This window comes from Conger conger, chromosome 8 (assembly GCF_963514075.1).
Source record: "Conger conger chromosome 8, fConCon1.1, whole genome shotgun sequence".
In the NCBI taxonomy this organism is placed as follows: domain Eukaryota; kingdom Metazoa; phylum Chordata; class Actinopteri; order Anguilliformes; family Congridae; genus Conger; species Conger conger.
In genome coordinates, this window is record NC_083767.1 from 28,121,420 (window position 1) to 28,147,031 (window position 25,612).

At 41.8% G+C, this 25,612-nt stretch overlaps 1 protein-coding gene across 5 annotated transcripts in view; it reads left to right on the plus strand.

Annotated features, from left to right (window-relative positions):
- ctbp1 (C-terminal binding protein 1) overlaps positions 1-15,988 on the plus strand; it is a 74,759-nt gene extending 58,771 nt beyond the window's left edge. For 3 of the 5 annotated variants that reach the window (XM_061251296.1, XM_061251299.1, XM_061251300.1), the window contains 3 exons: positions 1,035-1,162; positions 9,640-9,754; positions 14,931-15,988. In XM_061251296.1, the coding sequence (XP_061107280.1) occupies positions 1,035-1,162; positions 9,640-9,754; positions 14,931-15,117 (430 nt within the window). In that variant the 3' untranslated portion in view covers positions 15,118-15,988. Of the gene's footprint in view, positions 1-1,034; positions 1,163-9,639; positions 9,755-13,416; positions 13,518-14,927 lie in introns of all 5 variants that reach the window. The other 2 variants (XM_061251297.1, XM_061251298.1) reach the window with 2 other exon arrangements.
- The last annotated feature ends 9,624 nt before the right edge of the window (positions 15,989-25,612 follow it).

Below are 25,612 nucleotides of genomic sequence, written 5' to 3' on the forward strand. Positions count from 1 at the left end.
ATGGGGCATAGACATTTTTTGCCTTCAATTAGCATTTCAATTTTGTTTGTTTTTATCTTTAAGAAAGTGAAGAAAAAAATATATATATAATAAAAAAAAGATAATGATAATAAAATGATCCAATACATTTTTTTATCAAAATACTGAATATGAAATAAAAGGGGCCTATGTATACACAGTAACTACATGCACTTCCAACATTTGTTTATATAAGTGATGGTGGGCATTGTGCTTCACTGTTGTGAATTCCCTTTTCACTTGATTTTCAGTAAAAAAAAAAAAAGGAAGATATTTTTTGTTTTTATTTAAAGGTACAATAGGTAATTTCGGACTCCTAACGATCAAGAGAGGAATTGCAACGACAAACACGCTCAAACCACAACACTGTTTATCCCACCCCTTCTCTGTGAATGCACTGACATTGAAACGCCATTGGCTGTGGCAATTAGAACCAATTTTCAACAGATGAACTTGAATTGTTGTACAGCTATACACTGTTTTGGTACAGCGTGCCGGCCCGTCAACTGCATATTTTGAAAGCAGAATTTAAGTATAAACACAGGCAGAGAATGAGTCAACATGTCAGTGAGCATTTTTCAATGATTTTCAAGGAAGGGATTTACAATGGTCTGATAACAATGTTTTAACACAAAAATCTTACTTTAAGTAAAAATAAAGCATAATTATTTTAACATTTAACAAACAATTGGTAGAAGATGCATACATCTAGTTTTAATGAGACCAGTGTAAACATTGACATCAATGTTGCAGTACGTTATATTAATATTTTTGTTCCATTGTACAATTAACAGTTCACATGAAAGTCAGAAGTACAGAAGTACATTTTAAGTGGCCCCATCACAGTAATATTCTAGTCCTTGGCTTGCCTTTTTGTGATGGTACCCATCTTAAATTAATACAGGTTGGATGTTGGAGAAGTATTGTTGGGAGCACATTTGATTAGTCATGTGTTCTTTGTCAAATCTATGGCACTGTATGCAGGTCACCATGGTGACTTTCTTTTTATCTTTCAGTTTCAGCCAGGGTCCACTGAAAGATGCACCAAACCTCATCTGCACACCCCATGCCGCCTGGTACAGTGAGCAGGCCTCCATAGAGATGAGAGAGGAGGCAGCCAGGGAGATCCGCCGGGCCATCACAGGTCAGGCCCCATGCCTGTGCCCAGCCACCATAATTCTCCCATGGCTTGAGTGGGACTGGAATTATTTATTATTTAGACCAGTAGTTCCCAAACTGTCCTGGGGACCCGCTGTGTACTGTGGTTTGTTTCCCAGCCATAACTGCAACCTCTGAAGTACAATGACCCATTAATTGTTCTTAATTAGACCGTTTTAATGTCTGTTGATGAATTTGCCTTCTTAAGCCACACCCAGTACATGAATTTAACTTTTTCACCCACTGACCAGAATGGCTTGTGGATTGTAAAAAATCAACAGCCATTTTTATTGTTATTTTGGTTCTGTACTCTAGCACTGAGTTTGAAAGGATACAATGACAGTGCAGGTTGTAGTGCAGACTGTCAGCTTCAATTTGGGAGTATTTTCGTCCATATAGAATTAACCAAAATGGCAGTGCCTTTTGTACATGGTCCCCCATTTTAAGGTACTACATGTATTTGTTAAATTTGTTTCACAGATGTGTTTTGTTTGGCAGATGTATTCATTTGTGTTATTAGTGAATGCAAAAGAGATCCATTTATGCAGGTGTAGATGTTTCAGAGTGTACTATATGTAGAAGACTGCACCAGCAAGACTTCAGAGGGTACGCCAAACCCCTGATAAGCCTGAAGAACAGAAAAGGCAAGATTACAGTTTGATAAAAAGCAAGTAAAAGAGCCCCAAGAGTTCTGTAACAATGTCTCATGGATAGTGTACCAGAGTGACGGAAATCTATTTCACACCAAAATCGCGATTTAAAAGAATGAAATTTGCAAAGGCTGCGTTTTTTTGTGATATAAATTTAGGTTTAGGTTCATTCAGGAGTGCTTATAAAGTTGTCCATCTGGAGGAAAAGTGAGGTTAGTAACCCAATCCAAAGGAATGATACAAAAATAGAGCATATGTTTGCTGTTGCTTTACACAAGGACAAGCTGGATAGCAAAGGCTGCATGATGTGTCTCAAAGTGCCTCTTGAGAGGTGTGACTAAAACTTAAATTAGCATTTTTAATAGTGCTACAAAACATTACTAAAATCACTTATAAGGTTACTAAAATCATTCATAACCATTTGTGTTAGGCGATCTTTGACTTGCACTTGAAAGCCAGCTATCAGTACTGATCTTTTGTCCATGGGCCAGAGCCCAAATTTTCACTTTTTGGTACCACTCAAGGTTGCAAAACTTACTTATCATTTTTGAAAAGATACATGTCTGTAGATGATATTTTGGTATGATAACCATTCCTAAGTGGTAGCTTTGTCACAGTTACCAGCTCATGAAGTTAACCACCCCCTAAAGTAAATTGCATTTTAGACGCCGGTATATAGCTGGTTTAGGCTCATGGTCAGGACATTTTTCAATGTTTTATAATACAGTGTTTGGTATCATTTTAAAGGGGACCTTAGCTTTCATTCAAGCCCAGGGGCCTCTTTTATAAACATTGCATATGCACAAAATAATGCGTACGCCACTTTCTAAGCAAACTTTGGCATTTATAAAAAACGAACTTGACGGGAAAATGTGCGGTCCTCCACGGAAACACTGACCCATGCGTACGCACATTAACTGGAGAAATTAGAAACTGCAATGGCAATGGGATGAAACACGAGAAATGGTGTGAAATTGATACTGTTGTGTCCTGTGCCTTTAATGCTCGTGACGTAAGACCAGGAAAATGGGAAGTGGAGCAGGATGTAAAAAGTTATAAAGATTTGTCGGGAGTTGTGGCTGGGTATGGCTGCTGTAAGGACATGCTTCATCCCTGTTATACTTATTAAAGTGTTGTATTGTTGAATCTCGCTATACGGGAGAGATCCCTTCCTAAGTGCAACACAACATTTGGCGACGAGAGAAGTCGAAAATGATACACAACAGATACCTATCAACATCAGATAGCTATCAACCTTCAATGACACCAACCGTGATTCAAAGAATTAAAAAATCCTTTTTCTTCTTTTTTTTTTTTTTGCAGAATATGTCATCCATAGAAGAATTCAAGAATTCTACATTTCATACACGTATTTAACCAATCATCATCATCCTCATTACAATCATGTTATACAGTCATACTAATATCCATTCTCGAGTATTCATATTCTGTTTGTTCATCATCATAGTCAACCAGTTTCACGACAACTTCTCCTTCTGATTTCTGCAGGTTTGTAGCTTGCACATTTCTGTGCACTTTAGTTTGTTGGCAAGGCAGGAGCAGTCTGAAAACGTGCAGGTCTGTACACACTTGCAGGCCATCAGCTCCATTCCCTGCAAGGGGGAAGTACGCTTGCTATCCGATTACCGTTTCCTCCTTCGTGCAGCGCTAGGTTCAGCACAGAACCAGCAATCTCCAAAAGTCTTGCATCATCTTTCAGTTTCTGAACAAGGCTCATTCCATCAATGATGCATGCAGAGTGTTCTACAATATCTTCAACTGCTGAAGCTGATTTCTCTGTCTTGCAAGAACGGCCCTGTTAGTTTTCTGCAATGAGTCATCTGGATTTCAAAGTGCCCAAGGCAATGGACCAAGTGGATCAGCCAGGACATCTTTAATGTGGAGATCTCTACTTTGCGAAGCAATGATCATATGCCCTAAAAGATTTCTATCTGCTTTCAAGACCACCTCCTTGTTTTGTGCTTGTGTAGCATGGTTAGCTCAGCTAGTTCGCTAGTAAGCACGGATGGTGCAGTGAAAGCGAAGGCTGGTAGCAGGTTATTGCGACAACACTCCCCGATGATGTAACCCTCAAATTCAAAAGAACGTTGTTGCCCTTGGCTAGAGGCGAGTTTGTCTTTAGCTGACTGGTAACGTGTTTGTTCAACAAATATTTGGACAAGTGAGAGGCCGGGGTTCAAATCCCACCTCGGACTCAGGCAATTTCTCACCTGTTACATTGGTGCCGTGACCCGGATCTGGGTGGGAGTAAAAAATAAAATAAAAATGGTTGCTGCGGAGTTTCACATGGAGGGGAAGTCAAAGGGGGGTGAGTGTAGCATGGTTAGCGCAGCTAGTTTGCTAGTAAGCACGGATGGTGCGGTGAAAGCGAAGGCTGGTAGCAGGTTATCGCGACAACACTCCCCGATGACGTAACCCTCAAATTCAAAAGAACGTTGTTGCCCTTGGCTAGAGGCGAATCCGTCTTTAGCTGACTGGTAACGCGTTCTTTCAACAAATATTTGGACAATGAGAGGCCGGGGTTCAAATCCCACCTCGGACTCAGGCAATTTCTCACCTGTTACACTTGGTTTACTCTATCATGGGGTGACTCTTGATAACTGCCTCACCCTGGCTCCACAAGTATCCTCCACTGCCAGAACCTGCAGGTTCTTTCTGTATAATATACGCCGTATCCGTCATCTCCTGACTGAGAAAGCCACCCAGCTCCTAGTCCAGGCGCTCGTCATTTCCCGCCTGGATTACTGCAACTCCCTCCTAGCCGGTCTCCCAGCATGTGCCATCAAGCCCCTCCAACTGGTCCAGAATGCTGCAGCCCGCCTGATCACCAGTCAGCCCAGGTCGGCTCATGTCACCCCACTTCTCATTGGCCTCCACTGGCTTCCTATTGCCGCACGCATCCGTTTCAAGGCCCTAGTGTTGGCATTTCAGGCTGCTAAGGGGACTGCCCCACCTTACATACAATCCCTGATCACTCCCTACTCCCCAGCTAGACCACTCCGGTCTGCCAGCTCTGGTCGCCTAACGGTTCCCTCTCTACGTGCACCTGGCGGTCGAGCTGCACGTTCACGCCTGTTTTCCGTTCTGGTTCCTCAGTGGTGGAATGACTTGCCTACCACTGTCAGAACAGCTGAATCCCTCCCCCTATTTCGACGCAGACTCAAAACCCACCTTTTCAAACTCTACCTTAGTCCTCCCTCCTGATTTCCCCTGCCCCTCCTTTCTGATATGCCTATCCTTGTCTAACCCCCCCCCCAAAAAAAAAATAAAAAAATAAAAAAATTGTCCTTCTGATGACAACTATGTTTAGAACAGCATTTCCTGTGTATTTTGCTAGTTTCTGGATGTGATGCTCTGACTTATGGTAGAACCTATGCACTTGTAAGTCGCTTTGGATTAAAAGCGTCTGCCAAATGACTAAAATGTAAATGTAAATGTATCACTTTTCATGTGAGATGGGGGCGTGGGGGGTTGGACCCAAAATGCACGACTCAGACAAAAGGGATGTAATAAAGTCCCGCCACGGCTGTATTCAGGGAATGTCCAGTGAGCGTAGTCAAAAAACAAAATTCATACACTTGAAATCCAGCCAAAACCAAAGTACAGTACCAAGGGAGCCTTCTCCCTCCCTCAGTCTCGTAATCGGTACACCATGCAAAAAGTCCAGTAACCAGGAAAGCTGTCAGCGGGGCAGAAGTACAGGTGGACAGTAGGCAGGCTTGGGGTTGATGACGATGCAAGAGACAAGACCGAAGTCCGCTCCGCAGGGCAGAAGCACAAAGACAGCAGGCAAAGTTTGTGGTACAGACAGGCAATGGTCAACAAAACAGAAGTCAATAACAATGGTCAATAAACAGGCTTGGCTCTTAACAGGTAGACAATAGCTTGACAAAACCGCTAGAAAGTGCACTGACGAACAGGAGGCAACAATTTCGCAAAGACATGACATGGTTATAAGTGAATTGCATTCAAAAGTTACATTTTTAGATGAAAATGGAAATCTTGTAAGCTCATTGGGTGGGGGCGGGGGCAAGTTGGCAAGTTTTTTCTTGCCATAGCAACATTGCCCAAAGTTAAAAAAAACAAGGATAAAAACAAGAAAGAGTTATTTTCATTGTAATTGAGGGTCTGTTGTTTTTTCATATAGGCTACTAATGGTTAAGGTTAGGATTTGAGGAGGGAAATCTGATCCTAGATCCTATGGTGCAACAACAGAAAAAAAACATGACGGCTCCATCACAAGATCATTTCAATAGCAGCTGACATTAGCTAAATATATGTTTGCTAGCTATGTGATTAACCAACCATAGGAGATGAAGTTTGGCTAACTTTACTGTTCAAACTAGCTAACGTTACAACATGATTAGAACCAGCTACTAGCTCTGCCTATCTTGCTTGCTATGATAGCTATCCATGTAATTGAGGTAGCGGTGGGCAGTGAAAGAGGGAACAGAGAAGATGTCATGCCTCATGCCGGGACGTGATAACTGTTGATGGCTGCAAGTCTGTAGGTAGCATTAGATTTGGCATTTAGGCAATGTATGCTTTACATGACTTAATAACATAGCTAGCTAGCTAGTAGCTATGCTGTGTGCTCATTGGGCACTCGCCACCCCATCATTGCAAAAAAAAAGAAGCCTTTTTAACAAATGGCCATTTGCCATAATAAATTAAGTAGTTGCCATCGTAGCTAAATTGTCCTACGTAACATTACATAGCTAGCTAACACAATTAGCTATTTACATAGACGTTATTTTACCACCATGGACCTATTTAGCTATTGATACCTAAATTACCCAACAAAATACACCGATAGAGACTTTCAATGGCTAGAATAGTTACAGACTAACCAGAGATGGTGTTTTTGTGGTGTAAAGTAACATTAATTCGTTATTTTGGGAAATGAGATCCTAGACCAGCAGGGCAACTGAAGCCTGAAGGACATATAGCTAGCTAGGTAAGTAACCTAGCTGTTGCAAATTTAGCTAGGTAATTAGAACAATTAGCAAAGATTTTAGCTAAGCTTATACGTTAGCTCTGGCAAGTTGGTCAATATGCTAGTTCAGGGGGGCATTGACCTTGAATTCCTCCACTCTCAAATTGCTTGTGGACAAGGCAAAGCAGCTGGCTTGCTAACTAGCTAATGAAATGTTAGCAGGCTATTTAACAGGGTAGGACTAATGAGTTGGCTAGCTATCAACTAGCACACAGGTGTCAAACTCCAGTCCTGGAGGGCCGCAGTGTACGCTGGTATTTGTGGTTTCCCTTCAATCAGCAGCCAATTAAGTGTTTGAGAACAAGGTCTCTTTAGCCAATGAAAGACTTGGAAATTAATCTCTCGTGCTGACACACACCAAAAACCAGCAGACACTGCGGCCCTCCAGGACTGGAGTTTGACACCTGTGTGCTAGCCAACTCGTTAGTCCTGCCCTGTTAAATAGCCTGCAAACATTTCATTAGCTAGTTAGTAAGCCAGCTACTTTGCCTTGTCCACAAACAATTTGAGAGTGGAGGAATTCAAGGTCAATGCCTTGGAGTAGACTCCTTGGTGCTCTCTATGGGCCAGTTTGTCAACCATGAGTCCAGAGCTTTTGAGCCGCCGTTCCAGATTCCAGATTTTCCTCAGGAGTGAACTAGGGTGCTATAGTTATTTATAGTCTAATTATTGGTCCAATTCACAGTGTTTTATAGTCTGGGATAGTCAATAAACTACCATAATCATAAACCACATTGCTTAGGAGAAAAACTATCATTGAACTGATGTTAACTTCTGGTGGAAGTGGCTGCTTCCCTGCGTTCTGTTCGGAATACAGTGAGTCGCAGTAAATATGCTGCAATTTTGTGTGCGCCGTCCCTGCCCCTACAATTCCTATGCACACCCCTGCCCAAATGTAAGTGTCGTTGCTAGTTTCAGAGAGAAGCAATGACCCTTTTCCCTCTGCGCCTTTACTTTTGAAATGGTAAACAACCATTCGCCTGTTTGGGTGGGTGGGTCTTTAAATGAGGTGTAGTCAAGTCCGACAGACTTTCTGAGGGTCAAGATCCAGGGCTGCCTTTTTCCGAAGCCTTCGTAACGTGACGTCGTTCGTAAGTTATACCTTGAGCTGTACCTTAACGTTTCAGCATGTTTCCCGAAACATTCTTACCTAAGTATACCTTCTGTAAGTGATAAGGCGCTGTCTGCAGAGCCATTTAGCCAAAATAGTGCCACGATGCCTGACGATTTCTAACTCGGGCTGGACACTGTCATCTTCTTGGCGATGTTTAACCATATTTCTTTCTTTGTTTTGTTAGACACCATTGTCCTAAAACTGGAAACTGATTCTTTATTCAGCACCACCTCCTCTAACAATATCTCCATTTTGTTTGCCGCTTCTTTCCGAGTTTTTTCTTTTGTTTTGTTGGTGTGCTTTTACAGCCAATCAGAAAAAATAGTGAATTACATCAGTAGTGTGAAGGGGCTTCTGGCAAATCAACCCTGATTGCAAAGTCATGACAAAGATATTAAAATAATGTAAATAAAACATGACATGCCAAAGACAGCGTATTGCCTGGTGGCGTAGCGGGATGAGGTGTGATACCACAATCTGAGATGCCAGGTTCTGGCACCCATTTATGCAATATTTAATGTATTCCTGCCGTGTTTTATTTATAAAGAACACCGCTTTCACCCATAACGCAGTAAAGCAGTCACTGCATGGAGTGAATAATCGGTCCTGGAGTTGTCGATGGACCTAGTAACATTGCACGTAGAAGCTGTTCCTTAAGCAACCTCATAAGGGACAGTTCGGGAAACTCGCCTAGAAAATTAAACAACTTTAATAAGGTATACCTTTCGAGTCTTCTTAAAATGCTAAGAGATAACATTATCGGGAAACGCGGCCCAGATCTAGACCAAGACCCAGGGTACCAAGTCCAAATTGATCGGGGCAAGACAAGACCCGGAACGAGATCCAGACCAAGACCAAAAAATCTTTTTATTACAGTGCCCTCCATCATGTTTGGGACAAAGACCCATTATTTATTTATTTGCCTCTATACTCCACAAAAAGTGCACATTGTCAGATTTTAATAAATTTTTTAAATATACATTTTGGTTTCACTGTGTAGAAATTACAGTACTGTGTGTACATAGTTTATATACTATGTACCATTTTAGGGGACCATAATGTTTGGGACACAGCAATGTTATGGAAAGCAAAGTAGTCATGTTTCATATTTTCTTTGCATGCACTGACTGCTTGAAGTCTGTGATTCATGAATATCACCAGTTGCTGGGTGTCTTCTCTGGTGATGTTCTCCCAGGCCTGTATTGTAGCCATCTTTAGCTCATGCTTGTTTTTGGGGCTAGTTTTTTAGCTGTGGCTTCATTGTGTTTCGAAGTGCATCAGGTACAGCCATGAGCCACCTTCCACATCCACTGTGTTTCAGCTTCTGTACCTTTGTTTTGGTAATATTTAGAGTAATTCTGACTCTTGGAGAACAAACCCCAATGGGTTACCTTTCACAATAGTGCAGGATTGTGCCAGGATTAAGTCAAAAGGGTTCAAGAATAGTAGTCTTTTTTTTGGGGTATGCCATTTTCAAGCTTGTGTTAAGAAAAGGGGGTGATACTTAAAGGGTTAAGCTATTAAAATTACCTGACAGTAAGTTCCTGTTGGCTTCTATAATAATAATAATAATAATAAAGAGAAGAAATGTAAACATCGAAAATAAATTGCAGCTACTGTTGGTTTTTTATGATTGGTAGGTCTCACGCTCTCAGTCTGTATGTCTGTCTGTCTGTCTGTAGGACGCATCCCTGACAGCCTGAAGAACTGTGTGAATAAAGACTATCTGACACAGGCCACGCACTGGGCAGGCATGGACCCTGCAGCTATTCACTCTGAGCTCAACGGAGCTTACAGGTAATGCATCCATCTCTCAGCTTCCCTCTCTCAGCCCAACTGTTCCTCATCCTCCACTCTTCATCATTCTACACTCGGTCACATCTCGCCCCAGCATCCTCCACGGTCACACAATCTGAACACCAATCTGGACACCAATCATACAGTTGATTTTACAGACCTGAACTCATAGGATAGTTTTAGAGCAATTTATTTAGATTGGCAACAGAATCACCATTCTCCTGGTGAAAGCACTATGCAGAATCAGAATCTCTTTGCCTTGAGCACCTTGAGAATATGTTCTGTTATTGTTTAGACATGTAGCTACAGTTGTGGAATGCTATCAGAGGGCTATAAACATATTGTGCTTGCTGGTAAATTGAGATATGAGGTGCTCACCAAGAGATCCAGTTTACTTTGATGAGAACAGAGTATTTTCTATATTGTATATTGTAATATAATTTGCCATTGACTGCACATTATCCTCCAGTATGCAGCTCGGAGCACAACTCAATAAATGTGGCTGCAGATATAACTATAAGTGAAACTGCAATTATGTCATTAATTGATTTGTGCTTCCTTAAATCCAGACCATATCCATTCCCCTACATTATTGAATATACCCAGTAAACTAAAATTGTTTGGTATTATGTCAGATTTAAGGTCTGTTTTCAGTTTCAACATGTCAGTGTTTGCCAAGCTACTTAAAAATTCAAATTAAAGCTGTAATTATTTTTAACTGTGAAACAGACAATAAATTATGTTGCTCAACATTTATTCAAGCTTGAATTCACAGATGAGGAGTTGTGTGGTGGGGAGGTCAAATAAAGAAGGGAAACTGTTGAGGTGACATGCCTTTTCAAGGACAACCATCATTTTCAATTGATATAGGTTGCCTGAAAATAGTTGGTGAAGGTGACATGAACATGTTTTTGCAATTTTTCCCCACAAAATTGCAAAAGTAGGTTTACAGTCCTATCGATTTTACTGCTACTTTGAGGTGCTCTCATATCGTACTTTCATAATGGAGGCCATGCCAATTGAGCACAGTGGTCTCAGGTTGCATGCATCATCAGAAATGGTTCCAACCAAAGATTAGAATAAATGTAATTTGAAAAAATAATAATCTGCTGGAGTTTCTTCAAGTGTATTTTCCTTTTTTAAACCACAAACCCAGCAATGCACCTATACAATATATTAACATGGCAGGGCATGAGAAATGTCTGTAAGCATATCCTTCAAGGCAGTGGGGAAGAAATTTGACCTTGACCGTGGAATGATTGTTGGTACAATACAGGGTGGTTTGAGTATCTCAGAAACTGCTGATCTTCTGGGATTTTCATGCACAACAGAATAGACTTTGCAGAGAATGGTGTGGAAAAAACAAAACATCCCATGAGCAGCAGTAATGAAAATAACCATGCATTACAGTAGTGCTATGCAGAAGAGCATCTCTGAACAAACAATGTGTCAAACCTCTAAGTGGATACGCTACAGCTGATCACTGAGTGTAGAAATAACTCAGGAGGTGAACCTGCACGGATGCACTGATATTCATTGGTCTGGACTGCAAAACAGAGCATGGAGCAACCCATTCACATATATAGAGATCACTGAAGCTGCCCATGTCAACATACAGTCCCCTGCAAAAGTATTGGGACAGCAAGGCCAATTCCTTTGTTTTTGCTGAATACATTTGGGGTTGAGATAAAAAGGTGAACTAGAGACAATAGTTCAGAACTTCAGCTTTTATTTCCTGGTATTTACACCTAGATGTGTTCAACTACATAGAATGTAGCACCTTTGGTATCATACCACCCAATTGTTAATTGAGCAAAAGTATCGGTACATAGAGTATTAAAGTAAATGAAAGACAGTAACACTTAATATTTGGTAGCATATCCCTTGCTTACAATAACTGCATCAAGCCTGCGACCCTTTGACATCACCAAACTGTTGCATTCTTCTTTTGTGATGCTTTCCCTCATTTTGTGATCCTTTTTTACTGCAGCCTGTTTCAGTTGTTGTTTGTTTCTGGGGGATTTGGCCCTTCAATCTCCTCTTTAGGAGCTGATATTCATGCTCAATTGTGTTTAGGTTTGGTGATCGACTTGGCCAGTCTAAAACCTTCCACTTTTTCTCCGTAATGAAGTCATTTGTTCTGTTGGCAGTGTGTTTGGGTCACTGTCTTGCTGCATGATGAAGTTCTTCCCAATTAATTTGGACACATTTCTCCGTAAATTAGCAGACAGAATGTTTTTCTAGACTTCTGAATTCATCCTGTTGTTACCATCATGAGTTACATCATCAATAAGATTAGTGAGCCCACTCCAGAACCAGCCATGCAAGCCCAATCCATGACTCTTCCTCCACTGTGCTTCACAGATGAGCTTGTATGTTTTGGATCATGAGCAGATCCCTTCTTTCTCCACACTTACTTTGGTAGAGGTTAATATCGGTCTCATCAATACATAAAACTTTGTTCCAGAACTTTTGTGGATCATCTCTGTCGTTCTTTGTCAATTGTAATCTTGCCATCCGATTCTTAATACTGATGAGTGGTTTGCATCTTGTGGTATAGCCTCTATATTGCTTCTCTCTAAGTCTTTTTCGAGCAGTTGTTTGTGCTACCTTCACCCTTGCCCTGTGGAGATTGTTTGCAATGTCACTGACTGATGTTTTGGGGTTTTTCGTCATAGCTCTCACAATGTTTCTGTCATCAACCGCTGTTGTTTTCCTTGGTTGACCTGTTCGATGTCTGTTCATTATGCCAGCGGTTTCTTTCTTTTTCAGGACATTGCAAGTTGTTTTACAAGCTATCCCCAATGCTTGTGCAATGGACCTGATTGATTTATCCTCTTTACTAAGCTTCAAAATGGCAAGACAGCTCTCTGGTCTTCATGTTGGTTTATCTAAATGCAGTCTTCACAGGCAAAACCCAACGCTAAAAGAGTAGACATTCAGAACTATTAATTGTTTAATCAATCAATCTAACAGGACTGGGAAACAAGAAACACCCGTCAGTCACATGTTCCAATAATTTTGCTCACCTAAAAATTGTGTGGTCTGATACAAACAGTGATATGTTACAAGTTGTTTAAGAAATCTAGATAAAAATACCAGGAAATAAAAGCTGAAATTCAGATCTGTCATCCCATGTACGTCTTTTCACCTCAAACCCAATTGTCTTCAGTGTATAGCAAAAACAAAGGAAAATAAAGTAACATCTTAAGTAAAAGACCACTTTTCAGATAAAACAACTTGATTACTGTCTGGGATTAAGTCTGCAGAAGAACTGTGGCAAGTTGTCCAATATGCTTGGAATAACCTACCAGATGATTTTCTTATAAAAGGAATGGATTTATGCAGTTTTATAGATGAAGGGTGGTGTTGTTTTTAATGGTTTACTGCTTTTTATAGTACATTTCTAGTTATCTAGAAACCTTTCATTTCATATTTCTGAATTTGCTTGAATTATCTTTGTTAATAAGTAATAATATAAGTAATAATTCATAATATAAGTAAAAGATAATACATTTCCAACGCTCATTACTGATTGGTTGACCTGCCTGAGGTGAAATGCAGACACAGTGGAGCTCTAAGGCTATGTTCAGAGCAGTCTGTAGCTGGCCTCTGTGGCCAGGCACACTATTAAATATCTTTATTTCCATTTGATTCCTTAGTCACGTTCAAGCTGTGGTTCAAAACTTAAGGATGAGTGACCACAGCAGGATATGAGCTGTGTCACCGGCACTGTGTGTGTTTCAGGCCCAGATACTCAAAGGTAAAGAAACAACCCTCCGCTCCCTCTCAAACAGTCTGAGTTTGTCAGTCACGTCCAAGTTGTGGCCACGTATTGTACAACTAAAGCCCGGATTACGAGTTTGACTTACATTTTTTCCCTTTTACTCATCCAACATAATGAATCTGGCTATCACTTCAATTAATGAGAAGCTTAGTGTGGGTAACAATAAATGGAACACACTGATAATTTCTCAAGAGCAGAGTTGGCAGCAAAGAGTTTCAGGCTGAAATTGAATTTTAGTCAAAATATTCCAGACATTCTCACTGGTTTTTCTGCTAATAAAGCCAGTTTTTAATCCAGCGACAGGGTGTGCTCAACTGAAATGGCAGAATGTTTTATTGCTGCTCAACATAGACAGTTCTTGTTCACCGCAAAACATATAAACCCAGAGTTGCCCAGAGTATAAACCAAATGTCCCTGCAACATCTATTGCACGTCCTCAGTCACAGCAACATTCTGTCACTGGACTTTAAACTGACTTGTAGCTGACATACAAAGGTGCAAAAAGGGATAAACAGCCTTGCGTAAGGATCAAAATATTAAGCTTTTATAGTTTACACTTCTATGTCAGTAATAACCCTTTTTCCACTGTAGAGTTGGATCAAAGCACTGGAACCAGGCTGGTTCATTATACAGTGGGCACCATAATTAATTGGACAGTGACAATGTTTTTAAGTGTTATTTTGGTTCTGTACTCGAGCACTTTGAGTTCTAAATACATCTTAATCTTAAAGTTCCAGAACTCTTGGGGCTCTTTTAGGGCTTATCAGTGGTTTGCATCTTGTAGTGTACCTTCTGTAGTCTATGTATGGAAGACATTAACACACCAACACCTGCATCCAGGAGAGTGTTTTTTATCTGTTGGACTGTTTTCAGGTGGATTTTCTTCGCAGTCCGTCATCCACAACAGTGGACTTCCTCTCCCTACTGGGTCTTTTGACATAATTGAGTTAACGACTTGTTCGAGTACAGAACCAAAATAACAAAAAATGTGTCATTGTCCAATTAATTATGGTGCTTACTGTATTACTGTATAGGTGGTACAAGTTTGGTTCTGTTTAAAGTGTTCATTTAATTACGTTTAAAGTATTATTTATGAGGGATAAAAATGCAATAATGACTGTCTTTGAAGGTATTTTTCCATTTTAAAAAAGGCTGTAAAGAATGCATTTCACACCATCATGCATTTTAATTAAGCAATGTAGCCACAAGGTGGTCATAACCAAGCAACAAGCATATTATGCAAAAAACTATTTTGAAGATTGACTATAAGCTGGAAACCTTCAACATAATCCACATTTATTTATTTTCTATTCTTCTTTCTTTCTATTTCTTTATTTCTTTATTTTTGATTTGCTCTCTCTCTCTCCTCTTGTTTCTTCTTGGAAGCAGGTACCCCCCTGGTGTGGTAAGCCTGGCCTCCGGAGGCCTCCCGCCAGCTGTGGAAGGAATTGTCCCCAGCACAATGCCCATTTCCCATGGCCTGCCCACCGTCACCCACCCACCCCATGCCCCCTCCCCTGGCCAGATTGGCAAACCGGAGACTGACAGAGAGCAACACCCCAGCGACCAGTTATAGCCATCCCACCTCTATCCAATCACGAACACTGACGCTGGCTCCTCCCCCGAACAAGAGGCGAGAAACACCGGTCAAAACTGTTCTTATGCAATAGAACAATGTTATGGATTTGATAAGAATTAAAAGAAGAGAAATCCTTAAGTATAAATTGTTTGTCCCTGTACAGTGGGATAATTTTAACTATGTCTGTGTCCTATGGGTTCCATGTTAAGCAAGAGTAGTTAATTATATCATGGATGTAACCTGTCTGTGTACATTTTTTTAGAACATTAAATGGATTTGTTTAACATTGAAAAAATGAATAAATCGATGTAAATTCAAGGGATGCATTCAGCTGACTAATTTCAGAGTCAACAACATAACTTTATTTGTTTTTATATGCTCCCACTGGTCCCAAATGTCGCAGTTTTTGCAAATGTTCTCAGGAAATTACATTTTGTTTCCCCCTTTTTCCTTCCTATACCACATAGTGCTTTGTTTTTGTACCTGCCTGTCTTTTTTTGAGAGAAATTCAGTAAAGAATTTCAAAAAAACATTTTTATTTTAAAGGGTATGGATTCCCTCCATTTCAAATACTCAGTAAAACCTATTTAGACATCTTAGGAGAAACGTAAGAAAATGTGGCAATATGTTGTATCACCTGTTTCTGTGTAAATCCATTGGTGATAATGCGTCTGATGGGCTGCCCCAGACAGTTCAACAAGTAGCAGTTTCTTTGCCTACATTGCTTCCTTTCTGGTCAAGTGGTAGGCTAGCGCTATATATATATATTTATATATATATATGGGGAGTTAAACATAAGATTAAAATGTTTGTGATTGTATCCATGTATGAATTATTTTAAAAAGGAATAAAATCAGTTCAAAACCTCCCCATGTGAGTGACTATTGTCAAAGTAAAGCCACTAAAACAGCAGTTGCATTTCCATTAGAGTGAATTCATGCACCTTTAGAAAATTTATGCCAAATATTGTGACCAAATGGAAACAAGTGTGACAGACAGCTGTGACAAACTACAATGATCTAACCATGTGATGCCACTGTCAGACAAAAAGCAATTTGGAAACATGGGTCTGGGTGTTTTTTACAATACAATGAAAATCAGAACAGCTTTTCAGAAATGTCAGTAGGGAAGGCAAAATGGAGCTTGTAGGCCGAGAATGTAGGCCGCTGCGTATGCAGGTGAATTGTGAACTGTGAACAATACATTTCTCAGAGAAAATGTCCACTTTTTTACTTCACAGCAGAGGTAGTAAAACTTACAAGAAGTAAGTGCTCGTGAGTTGGTAACCTATAGTGATCCCCGTATGAGGTTAGCATGATGTAGCAAGCACAAGCCAGTAGCAATAACGCATAAAATATGTTGCTTAAGGGTACTTACAGCGAGCTTCTGCATGCATGTGACCTGAAGATCCAGAATACTATATACTACATCGTTGTGCCATTGGAGTCCTACTCTTAACATTGATGGAACACTAGGAAATCGTGAGTTTAAAAATCACTAAAACAGTGTTTATATTACATTAAAATGCCAAATACGGCCAATGTTCATTTAAGGTTGAACTGATATTTTAATCACAATATTCATGTTGATTGCTGGAAATACATTTTTCGGTTGTCCGACTGATGAGAAAGACAGGCTGTCTCGGAAATCATCCAAGAATGTCTGCGTCAATAAATCTATGAAATAATGTACATATATTTGTTGCAGTGACAAGAACATTTGGTCAGCAGTCTCATGCATTTCTTGGCAGGGCACCCATTTGGTCACTAGATTATGCAGGCCTACAGTGCAACCCAATTCCCTGTGGTTACATTTGGGTTACACATGGCCATGCTTATTGCCGATACTGAACAGTTATAACAGTATTAAAAAAACAGTTAGGAGACTGATCATTGAGCTGCACTGTCAATGGGTTGCAGATTCCCTATTGGCACTGCCATCACAGATATGGCAGTGTGATCATTCTGACAAATGCGGTAATAATTATGCAGTTGCTCAGGATTTCATTGTAAGGTGGTGGGGGTAAATTTGATTGAACATTACTGGGAAGAGATGTTGAAATAAGTACAACTAAAGGTTATGGCTTTAGCTGCTATTTGGCAATGGGGCACCTGATTTGAGATGGCAGTCACTGAGACTTACAGACAGGGATGGGTTGACACAGGGAGACACAGGGGCAGAAATGCTTTTGGCTGGGCCGGGCAGGTTTTTTTTTTTTTTTCATTCATTCCTTTTTTTCCCAGTGCAATTTTCAATCACTACAGTAAGAGGATATACAGTTTGAAAGCATTAAAACACAGTTCTATCTGAATAACCTATTTTAAGATGGTATAACTTATTAGTGTGATTGCGAAGTTTTATTTATCATTATTGTTATTGTTATTCCACCTGTTTTTTGTCTGGACAGTACCACAGTTTTCGAGATAACACCAAACCAACTGGAAAATGTCCGGCTTGGTCCCAAATGCTTGTTCATAGTTTTGAGATATTGAAGGTTTTCCAAGAAAAAAGTCCCATAGGAATGAATGGTGGAATGTTCTGCATTTTTTAAACTGCCCTTACTCTTTTACACTACATGCATACACTCGCTGAGCACTTTATTAGGAATACCTGTACACCTACTTATTCATGTGAGTATCTAATCATCATGTGGCAACAGTGCAGTGCATTAAATCATGCAGATATGGCTCAGTAACTTAGTTAATGTTCACATCAACAAAAATTGGATCTTTGTGACTTTGACTTTGCTGGCGCCAGACAGGGTTTGAGTATCTCAGAAACTGCTGATCACCTGGTATTTTCATGCACAACAGTCTCTAGAGTTTGTAATGAATGGTTCAAAAAACAAAAACATCTGGTAAGAAGTAGTTCTACAGGCAGAAATGCCTTGTTAATGAGAGTTCTGAGGAGAATGGCCAGGGTTGCGTTTCCCAAAGCCTTCTCAATACTCATTCATAAGTTATACCTTAATCTGTACCTTAACATTTGAGCGTGTTTCCTAAAATGTTTTTAGCTAAGTATACCTTCTGTGAGTGATAATTTTGTAAGGTTGGTCTGGACAAAAATAGAGATTTAATTTTTTTTTATCCTTAAAAAGTAGTTTGTTTGGCATCATACTCCAGCACATCGACAACGCTGCTGGCCCTTGGTATTACAGGTTATCTTCCCACCAAATAGTTTGATTAATAAATACACAAAAGAAAAATGCAACAATTCAAAGATTGATGCCCCCCTTGATGCTATGCCCCAGATGGGCCCCAGTACATAACTCAACCATGTGGCTAGGGTAGGCCCTTAGGGGTTGAGCCACACCAAACAGTTCAGAGTAGGACACAATAGTCCTAAACCCATGTGATGCACAGCACAATCCGTGATCACTACTCACTGTCCACAAAAAAATACACAATTTCAACAGCAAACAATAGTCACTGCACAGCACCAAAAGCTACTCTGAAATAATAGGGTCGGAATTAGTAGCCCAAGGGACAATCCACCAGCCAGAATGGTCTCAGTTCTCCAGGGCCCAAAACCTGGGCACAACAGTAGATGCCTTATATGGGCACGCACCTAAAAAGATGGATGGAAATACACACAAATCACAATACACCAAACATCAAAAAGATGTGAAATCAATAAAAAAACACTGTGGTGGCTCAACAAATTTCCTTTCTCTCTCTTAATATCAAATATTTACCTGGATAGAAAGCGGAAGACAGAGAAAGGAGATGAAACAATCAAGCGTGCCTTGCGCACTGGAGGAGAATGTAAATATTTGCGTGATCGTTATTACACGCACCTCACTACACAAATAATTAAATTGTATATTACGATGGATGCTTGTTGCACTTTATTGAACATGTAGCCTAATTGGCTTTTAAATGATATTTCCCAAAATATCTGTTCTGTTCTGGCTCCACTGTGGTGGAATGAACTCCCCGTTGAGGTCAGAACTGTAGAATCTCTTCCCACCTTCAAGCGCAACTGAAGACGCACCTCTTCAAGCAGCACCTCTCCCCGTCCCTCCCTACCTCCCTGTGAACCTTAATTGTCGTCTTTCTGTGATTTACTTTTTTGTGTATCGGTATTTTTAGTTTGGCTAGGTAAGCAGTGTTTGGCTAGTTAAATTTGGTCACTTTTGCTTTGTTTATTTGTTTGTTTAAAAAAAAAGAAGAAAAAATAGGCCCTGGTCCTATCGTTGTTGTACAGGTAGCAGTTGAAATTGTACTTCCCTATAGGGTCTTTCAGCGCACTTATCCCTGGTTATGGGTATGCACTTTGTTGTACGTCGCTCTGGAAAAGAGCATCTGCCAAATGCATTAATGTAATGTAATATTATACATCAAAATGTTCATATACACTCAGTGATCACAATAGCCTGTGATGTCACAACAGCCTCTGCCCTTAAGCAGAGTTCATATACACTGAGTGACCACTTTATTAGTTACACCTGTACACCAGCTTGTAAATGCAAATATTTAAACTCCATAGTATTAGCAGTAGTAGCAATAGTCACACACATTTTCTGTAGGAAATGCACATCCAGTTTTTTATGTTCTTCTTGACCCATTGCTGTCTGAGGAGAGCTGCAAGGAGAGGGAGGTTGAGGTAGGGAGGGGGAGGGTTACAGGGGGAAGAGCAAACTGATTTTTAGGATAAAGTATGCAAAATGCTGCATTTTACACCTCATGAAACCTATATTCTAATCTATATTATACAGTAGTGATATTTTAAGTAATTCTGACTCTTAAAAAACAAACCCCAAAGGGTTACCCTTCAGAAGAGACTGGGATTATGCCTACAGTTAAAAGGGTTCAAAAATAGTAACATTTTGGGTATGTCATTTTCAAGCTTGTGTCAAGAAAAGAAGCAATACTTAAGGGGTAAAGGATCTTCAAAGAATATGTTGTGGATATAAACTTTGTCCTATGTTGATCAACTACAATTATTGACAGTCAATTAGAGAAGACATCCCCACCTTCAAGCGCAAGCTGAAGACACACCTCTTCAAGCAGCACTTCTCCCCTGTGAACCCTGTGAACCTTAATTGTTGTCTCTGTGACTTGCTTTGTGTATCTGTATTTTTAGTTGGCTAGGTAAACAGTGTTTGGATAGTTAACTTTTGCTCTGTTGTTTGTTTGTTTCTTTGTTAAAAAACAGGTACAGGTAGCAGTTGAAATTGTACTTCCCTCTAGGGTCTTTCTGTTATGCAGGGGGGAACAGAGGAACCAGAAGCAGACACAGGGGTGTGGAAATGGTTTACTCACAGGTGATGGGGCAGACAGAGCGTATTCACAAAACAAGCCAAGGTCAAAATCCAGGGGGTCAGTCCAAACAGGCAGAGGTACAATAATCCAAAACACAAATAAGGGTCCAAGGAAGCAGGCAGGGGTCAAAACCAGAAAACCAAAAAAAAAAAACAGAAAACCAGATAACCAAGATAACCAAGGGCAAGGGCAAGGGCAAGGACTCGGGAACAAGGGCAGGGGCAGGGGCAAGGGCAAGGGCAAGGGCAAGGAAACAAGGAGGCTAGAACTTGGAGAAGGAATCAAGGGCTCGGGAACAGAAACAGGACAAGACGAACTAGCCGCGTGCAACTGAAAAGGACAGGTATAAATACACAGGGGAATGAGACAAACTAGGCGGGGCATGGGAGTGAGGGCGGTCTAACAAATAAACATCAGGTGAGACACATGAAAGGGTAATAGGACAATAACGAGGGGGAAACAAAAACGCGGACTGGATTCACAATGACACACATGTAAAACAAACGGCTCTGGACTAGAGAGTAGACAATGCATAGATTGAAGACGTAGTGATAGTTAAGAGACAGGTGCAAACACTTCGCTGAAACAAACGAGTAATAAGGGATAGCATAGGAAGGCGGAGTTATAGAACAGCGCAGAAATGCTAAGAGATGCGTTAGTGAGTTAGTAACGTGAATATTTCTAAAATACCCAAGAAAAGTGATTGTTAGTTAGTTAGACAGACAGTAAGTGCATTAATCGGATTAGTACTGTACAAAACCTAGATTAGTAGTGGTAGTGGTAAGAATAGTGCTTTACAATATTTAACTACGAAGACAAAGCAGGAAGTAAGAAACGCGAGTGAGGAATTAATTGGAAACCTGAAAATACCGTAAACACCTGAATAGTGGGGCACGCAGACAGGGGAGTGACTCGACTGGAAAACATTCAGACGCAGACATAAGAGGGGAGGACGAGTGCAAAGACTAATGAAAATAAACAGAACCAGACATGAAATATGAAAAATAATAAATTACAAGAATAAATAATACTAAACAATGATACACTAACACACAGAACACAGGAACATAACAGTACCCCCTCCCCTAAGAAACGCCTCTTGGCGTTTCATCAGATATCCATGGGGAGGAGGAGCAGGGAGGGTGGGAGGAACTGGGAGGACCGGCCAGAGAGATAAGATTGGATCCACTCTAAGGCTGTGCCACAGATCCCTGTAGATGCCAGGGAGGCTAAGAGGATGGAGTGGTTGGCCGTGTCGAACGCCGCAGAGAGGTTAAGAAGGATCAGAACAGAGGAGAGAGAGGTTGCTTGTTGACAGGGACTCGTTGACAGAGAGGAGTGCAGTCTCTGTCGAGTGGCCAGGTCTGAAGCCGGACTGGTGGGGGTCCAGCAGGTTATTCTGAGAGAGGAAGGAAGAGAGTTGATTGGAGGCAGCTTGTTCAATGGATTTGGATAGAAAAGGAAGGAGAGATACCGGACGGTAGTTTTGAATGCAGGAGGGGTCAAGAGTGGGTTTCTTTAGGAGCGGGGTGATGTAGGCCCTCTTGAATGATGAGGGAAAGCAGCCAGAGGACAGAGAGGAGTTAACAAGGGAGGTGACAAACGGGAGGATGTCAGGCGTAATTGCCTGAAACAGGTTTGAGGGGATGGGGTCCAGGGCACAAGTAGTCGGGCGGTGGGAGAGCAGGAGGTGAGACACAGCAGCATCTGTAAGGGGACAGAAAGAGGAGAAACAGGGGGCAGACACAGAAATGGAGGCAGGCATAGAAGTGGTGGTGGTCGCGAAGGTGCTGCGGATATCTGCAACCTTCTCGTCAAAAAATACTGCAAAGCCATCAGCAGTGAGCGAGGACTGAGATGGTGGGGGAGGTGTGCTGAGGAGAGAGGAGAAAATGGAGAACAGTTGACGAGGGTTAGAAGTGGAGTTCTGGATTTTTGTTTGGTAGTAATTTCTTTTGGCAGTGGTGATAGCGGAGGAGAATTCCGCCAGGAGAGACTGGTAGGAAGACAGGTCCGACGGGTCTTTTGATTTCCTCCACTTCCTCTCAGCTGCACGTAGGCTTGGCCTGGAGGAACGTAGAAGTTCAGAAACCCATGGGCTGGGAGGGGAGGATCGAGCAGGCCGGGAGACAAGAGGACAGAGAGAGTCAAGGGCTGAGGAGAGAGGAAAGCAGCACGGAAGATGCGGAATCAGTGGGTAGTTTGGAGAAGGATTCAAGAGGAGGGAGGGAAGCGGTGACTCTGGGGGCAAGGGAGGAGGGTGATAGAGAGCGGAGGTTACATCGGACAGAAACAGTGGGGGTGAGAGAAGGGGAGGGAGGTAGAGCAGCTAGGGGGATGGAGAAGGAAATGAAGTGGTGATCGGACTTGTGTAAAGGGGTAACAGTGGGCTTAGAAGAGGAGCAGTTCCTCAGAAAGATCAGGTCAAGAAGGTTTCCAGCCTTGTGAGTTGGGGGAGAGTGCTGCAGAGAGAGGTCAAAGGAGTGAAGTAGTGGTAAGAAGGCAGCAGACTGGGAGGCTTCCAGGTGGATGTTGAAATCTCCCAGGAGGATAAGTGGGGTGCCATCCTCAGGGAATGAGCTGAGTAGAGTGTCAAGCTCATCAAGGAAACTTCCCAGGGCACCTGGAGGACGATAATCAACGACAATATAAAGTTTAACAGGGTGAGTAATTGAGACAGCGTGGCATTCAAATGTGGATAGGGATAGGTCAGTGAGGGAAAACGCAGAGAATTTCCACGAAGGGGAGATCAGCAAGCCAGTGCCACCTCCACGGCCAGAGGGCCGGGGGGTGTGTGAGAAGGAGAAGGAGGATGAGAGGGCAGCGGGTGTGGCAGTGTTCTCTGGTGTAATCCAGGTCTCGGTGAGGGCAAGGAACTGTAGGGACAGGAGGGAGGCATAACCAGTAATGAAGTCAGCCTTCCGTGTGGCAGACTGGCAGTTCCATAGCCCCCCTGCAACTGTGAAGTTGTCACAGGGGGTCAGTGAGGGGTAGCTGAGGTTGGTGGGATTCTGTCGTCGTGGAGGGCCAAAATCCAGGGGGTCAGTCCAAACAGGCAGAGGTACAATAATCCAAAACACGAAGAAGGCTCCAAGGAAGCAGGCAGGGGTCAAAACCAGAAAACCAAAAAAAACCAGAAAACCAGATAACCAGATAACCAAGATAACCAAGGGCAAGGACTCGGGAACAAGGGCAGGGGCAAGGGCAAGGGCAAGGAAACAAGGAGGCTAGAACTTGGGGAAGGAATCAAGGGCTCAGGAACAGAAACAGGACAAGACGAACTAGCCGCGTGCAACTGAAAAGGACAGGTATAAATACACAGGGGAATGAGACAAACTAGGCGGGGCATGGGAGTGAGGGCAGTCTAACAAATAAACAGGTGAGACACATGAAAGGGTAATAGGACAATAACGAGGGGGAAACAAAAACGCGGACTGGATTCACAATGACACATATGTAAAACAAACGACTCTGGACTAGAGAGTAGACAATGCATAGATTGAAGACGTAGTGATAGTTAAGAGACAGGTGCGAACACTTCGCTGAAACAAACGAGTAATAAGGGATATTATAGGAAGGCGGAGTTATAGAACAGCGCAGAAATGCTAAGAGATGCGTTAGTGAGTTAGTAACGTGAATATTTCTAAACTACCCAATAAAAGTGATTGTTAGTTAGTTAGACAGACAGTAAGTGCATTAATCGGATTAGTACTGTACAAAACCTAGATTAGTAGTGGTTAGTAAGAATAGTGCTTTACAACATTTAACTACCAAGACAAAGCAGGAAGTAAGAAACGCGAGTGAGGAACAAGAGAGAAACAGAGCACAAAGGAATGGGAATGAAGCCAGCAGAGAGGGGAACTGGGTAGGGTCTCGGACGGGAAAGGGGGTTTCGGAAGGGGGCTTGGGGTCTCGGGCGAAAACTAGGGTCTCGGACAGGAGCTTGGGTCTCGGACTGCAACGGGGTTCTCGGAAGGGAGCTTGGGTCTCAGACGGGAAAACGGGGATCTCGTAAGGTAACGGGGTTCTCGGAGGGAAGAAAGGGAGCTCGGGGGGCTTCTCGGAGGGAAGGAAGGGAGCTCGGGGGGCTTCTCGGAGGGAAGGAAGGGAGCTCGGGGGGCTTCTCGGAGGGAACAAGGGGTCTCAGAGGGCTCTCGGAGGGAACAAGGGGTCTCAGACGGGCATGGGACTGGGGTCTCAGGCAGGCACGGGCCCGGGGTCTCTTTCTTCTTGACCTGGATGAAATATGAAAAATAATAAATTACAAGAATAAGTAATACTAAACAATGATACACTAACACACAGAACACAGGAACATAACACTTTCAGCGAACTTACCCCTGGTTATGGGTATGCACTTTGTTGTACGTCGCTCTGGATAAGAGCGTCTGCCAAATGCCAATAATGTAATGTAATGTAATTCAAAGAGAGAAGCCAGCCATTTTCATTCTTCAGCTCTTTCTTAGAATCATATTTTGGTCCTGTTCCCAATGGTACAGATTATAGCTGTCAGACGGATCTCAGACACTACTCCTACCAGGCCACAGTGTACAGAGGTTTTATTGTGCGTTCGAACAAACTTTTTGTGTATTAAGCAAGTTAGTAGATGCACACCAGGCTTGGCTAAAATTACATATTGCTCATGTGCTCAACATTGGGCTTTGGGCCAGAATCGGCACAGATCTGGCAGAGGATAAAAGTAAAATTATTTGCAATATAACAGCCAACCAGAAATGAATAATTATAACTGTCATGCTATGTGATTACCGTAGAGCACAGGTGTCACACTCCAGTCCTGGAGGGCCATAGTGTCTGCTGGCTTTTGGGGTGTTCTGGGTTCATTCAAGTCATTGATTGGTTAAAGTATCCACAGGCCTTGTTCTCAAGGCCTTAATTGGCCTTAAATGGCAGCCGATTGAAAGGAAACCACAAAAACCCGCAGACACTGCGGCCCTCTGGGAATTCAGTTTGACACCCCTGCCGTAGAGTATACAGTCCCCTCAAAAAGTATTGGAACAGCAAGGTCAATTCCATTGTTTTCGCTATACACTGAACTGAAGACAATTGAGTTTGAGGTCAAAAGATGTACATGAAATGGCAGATCCAAATTTCAGCTTTTTATATATAGATTTGTTAAACAACTTAGAACATATCACCTTTTCTATCAACCCAATTTTTTGCAGAAGTATTGGAACATGACAGGTGTTTCTTGTTGCCCAGATTTGTCC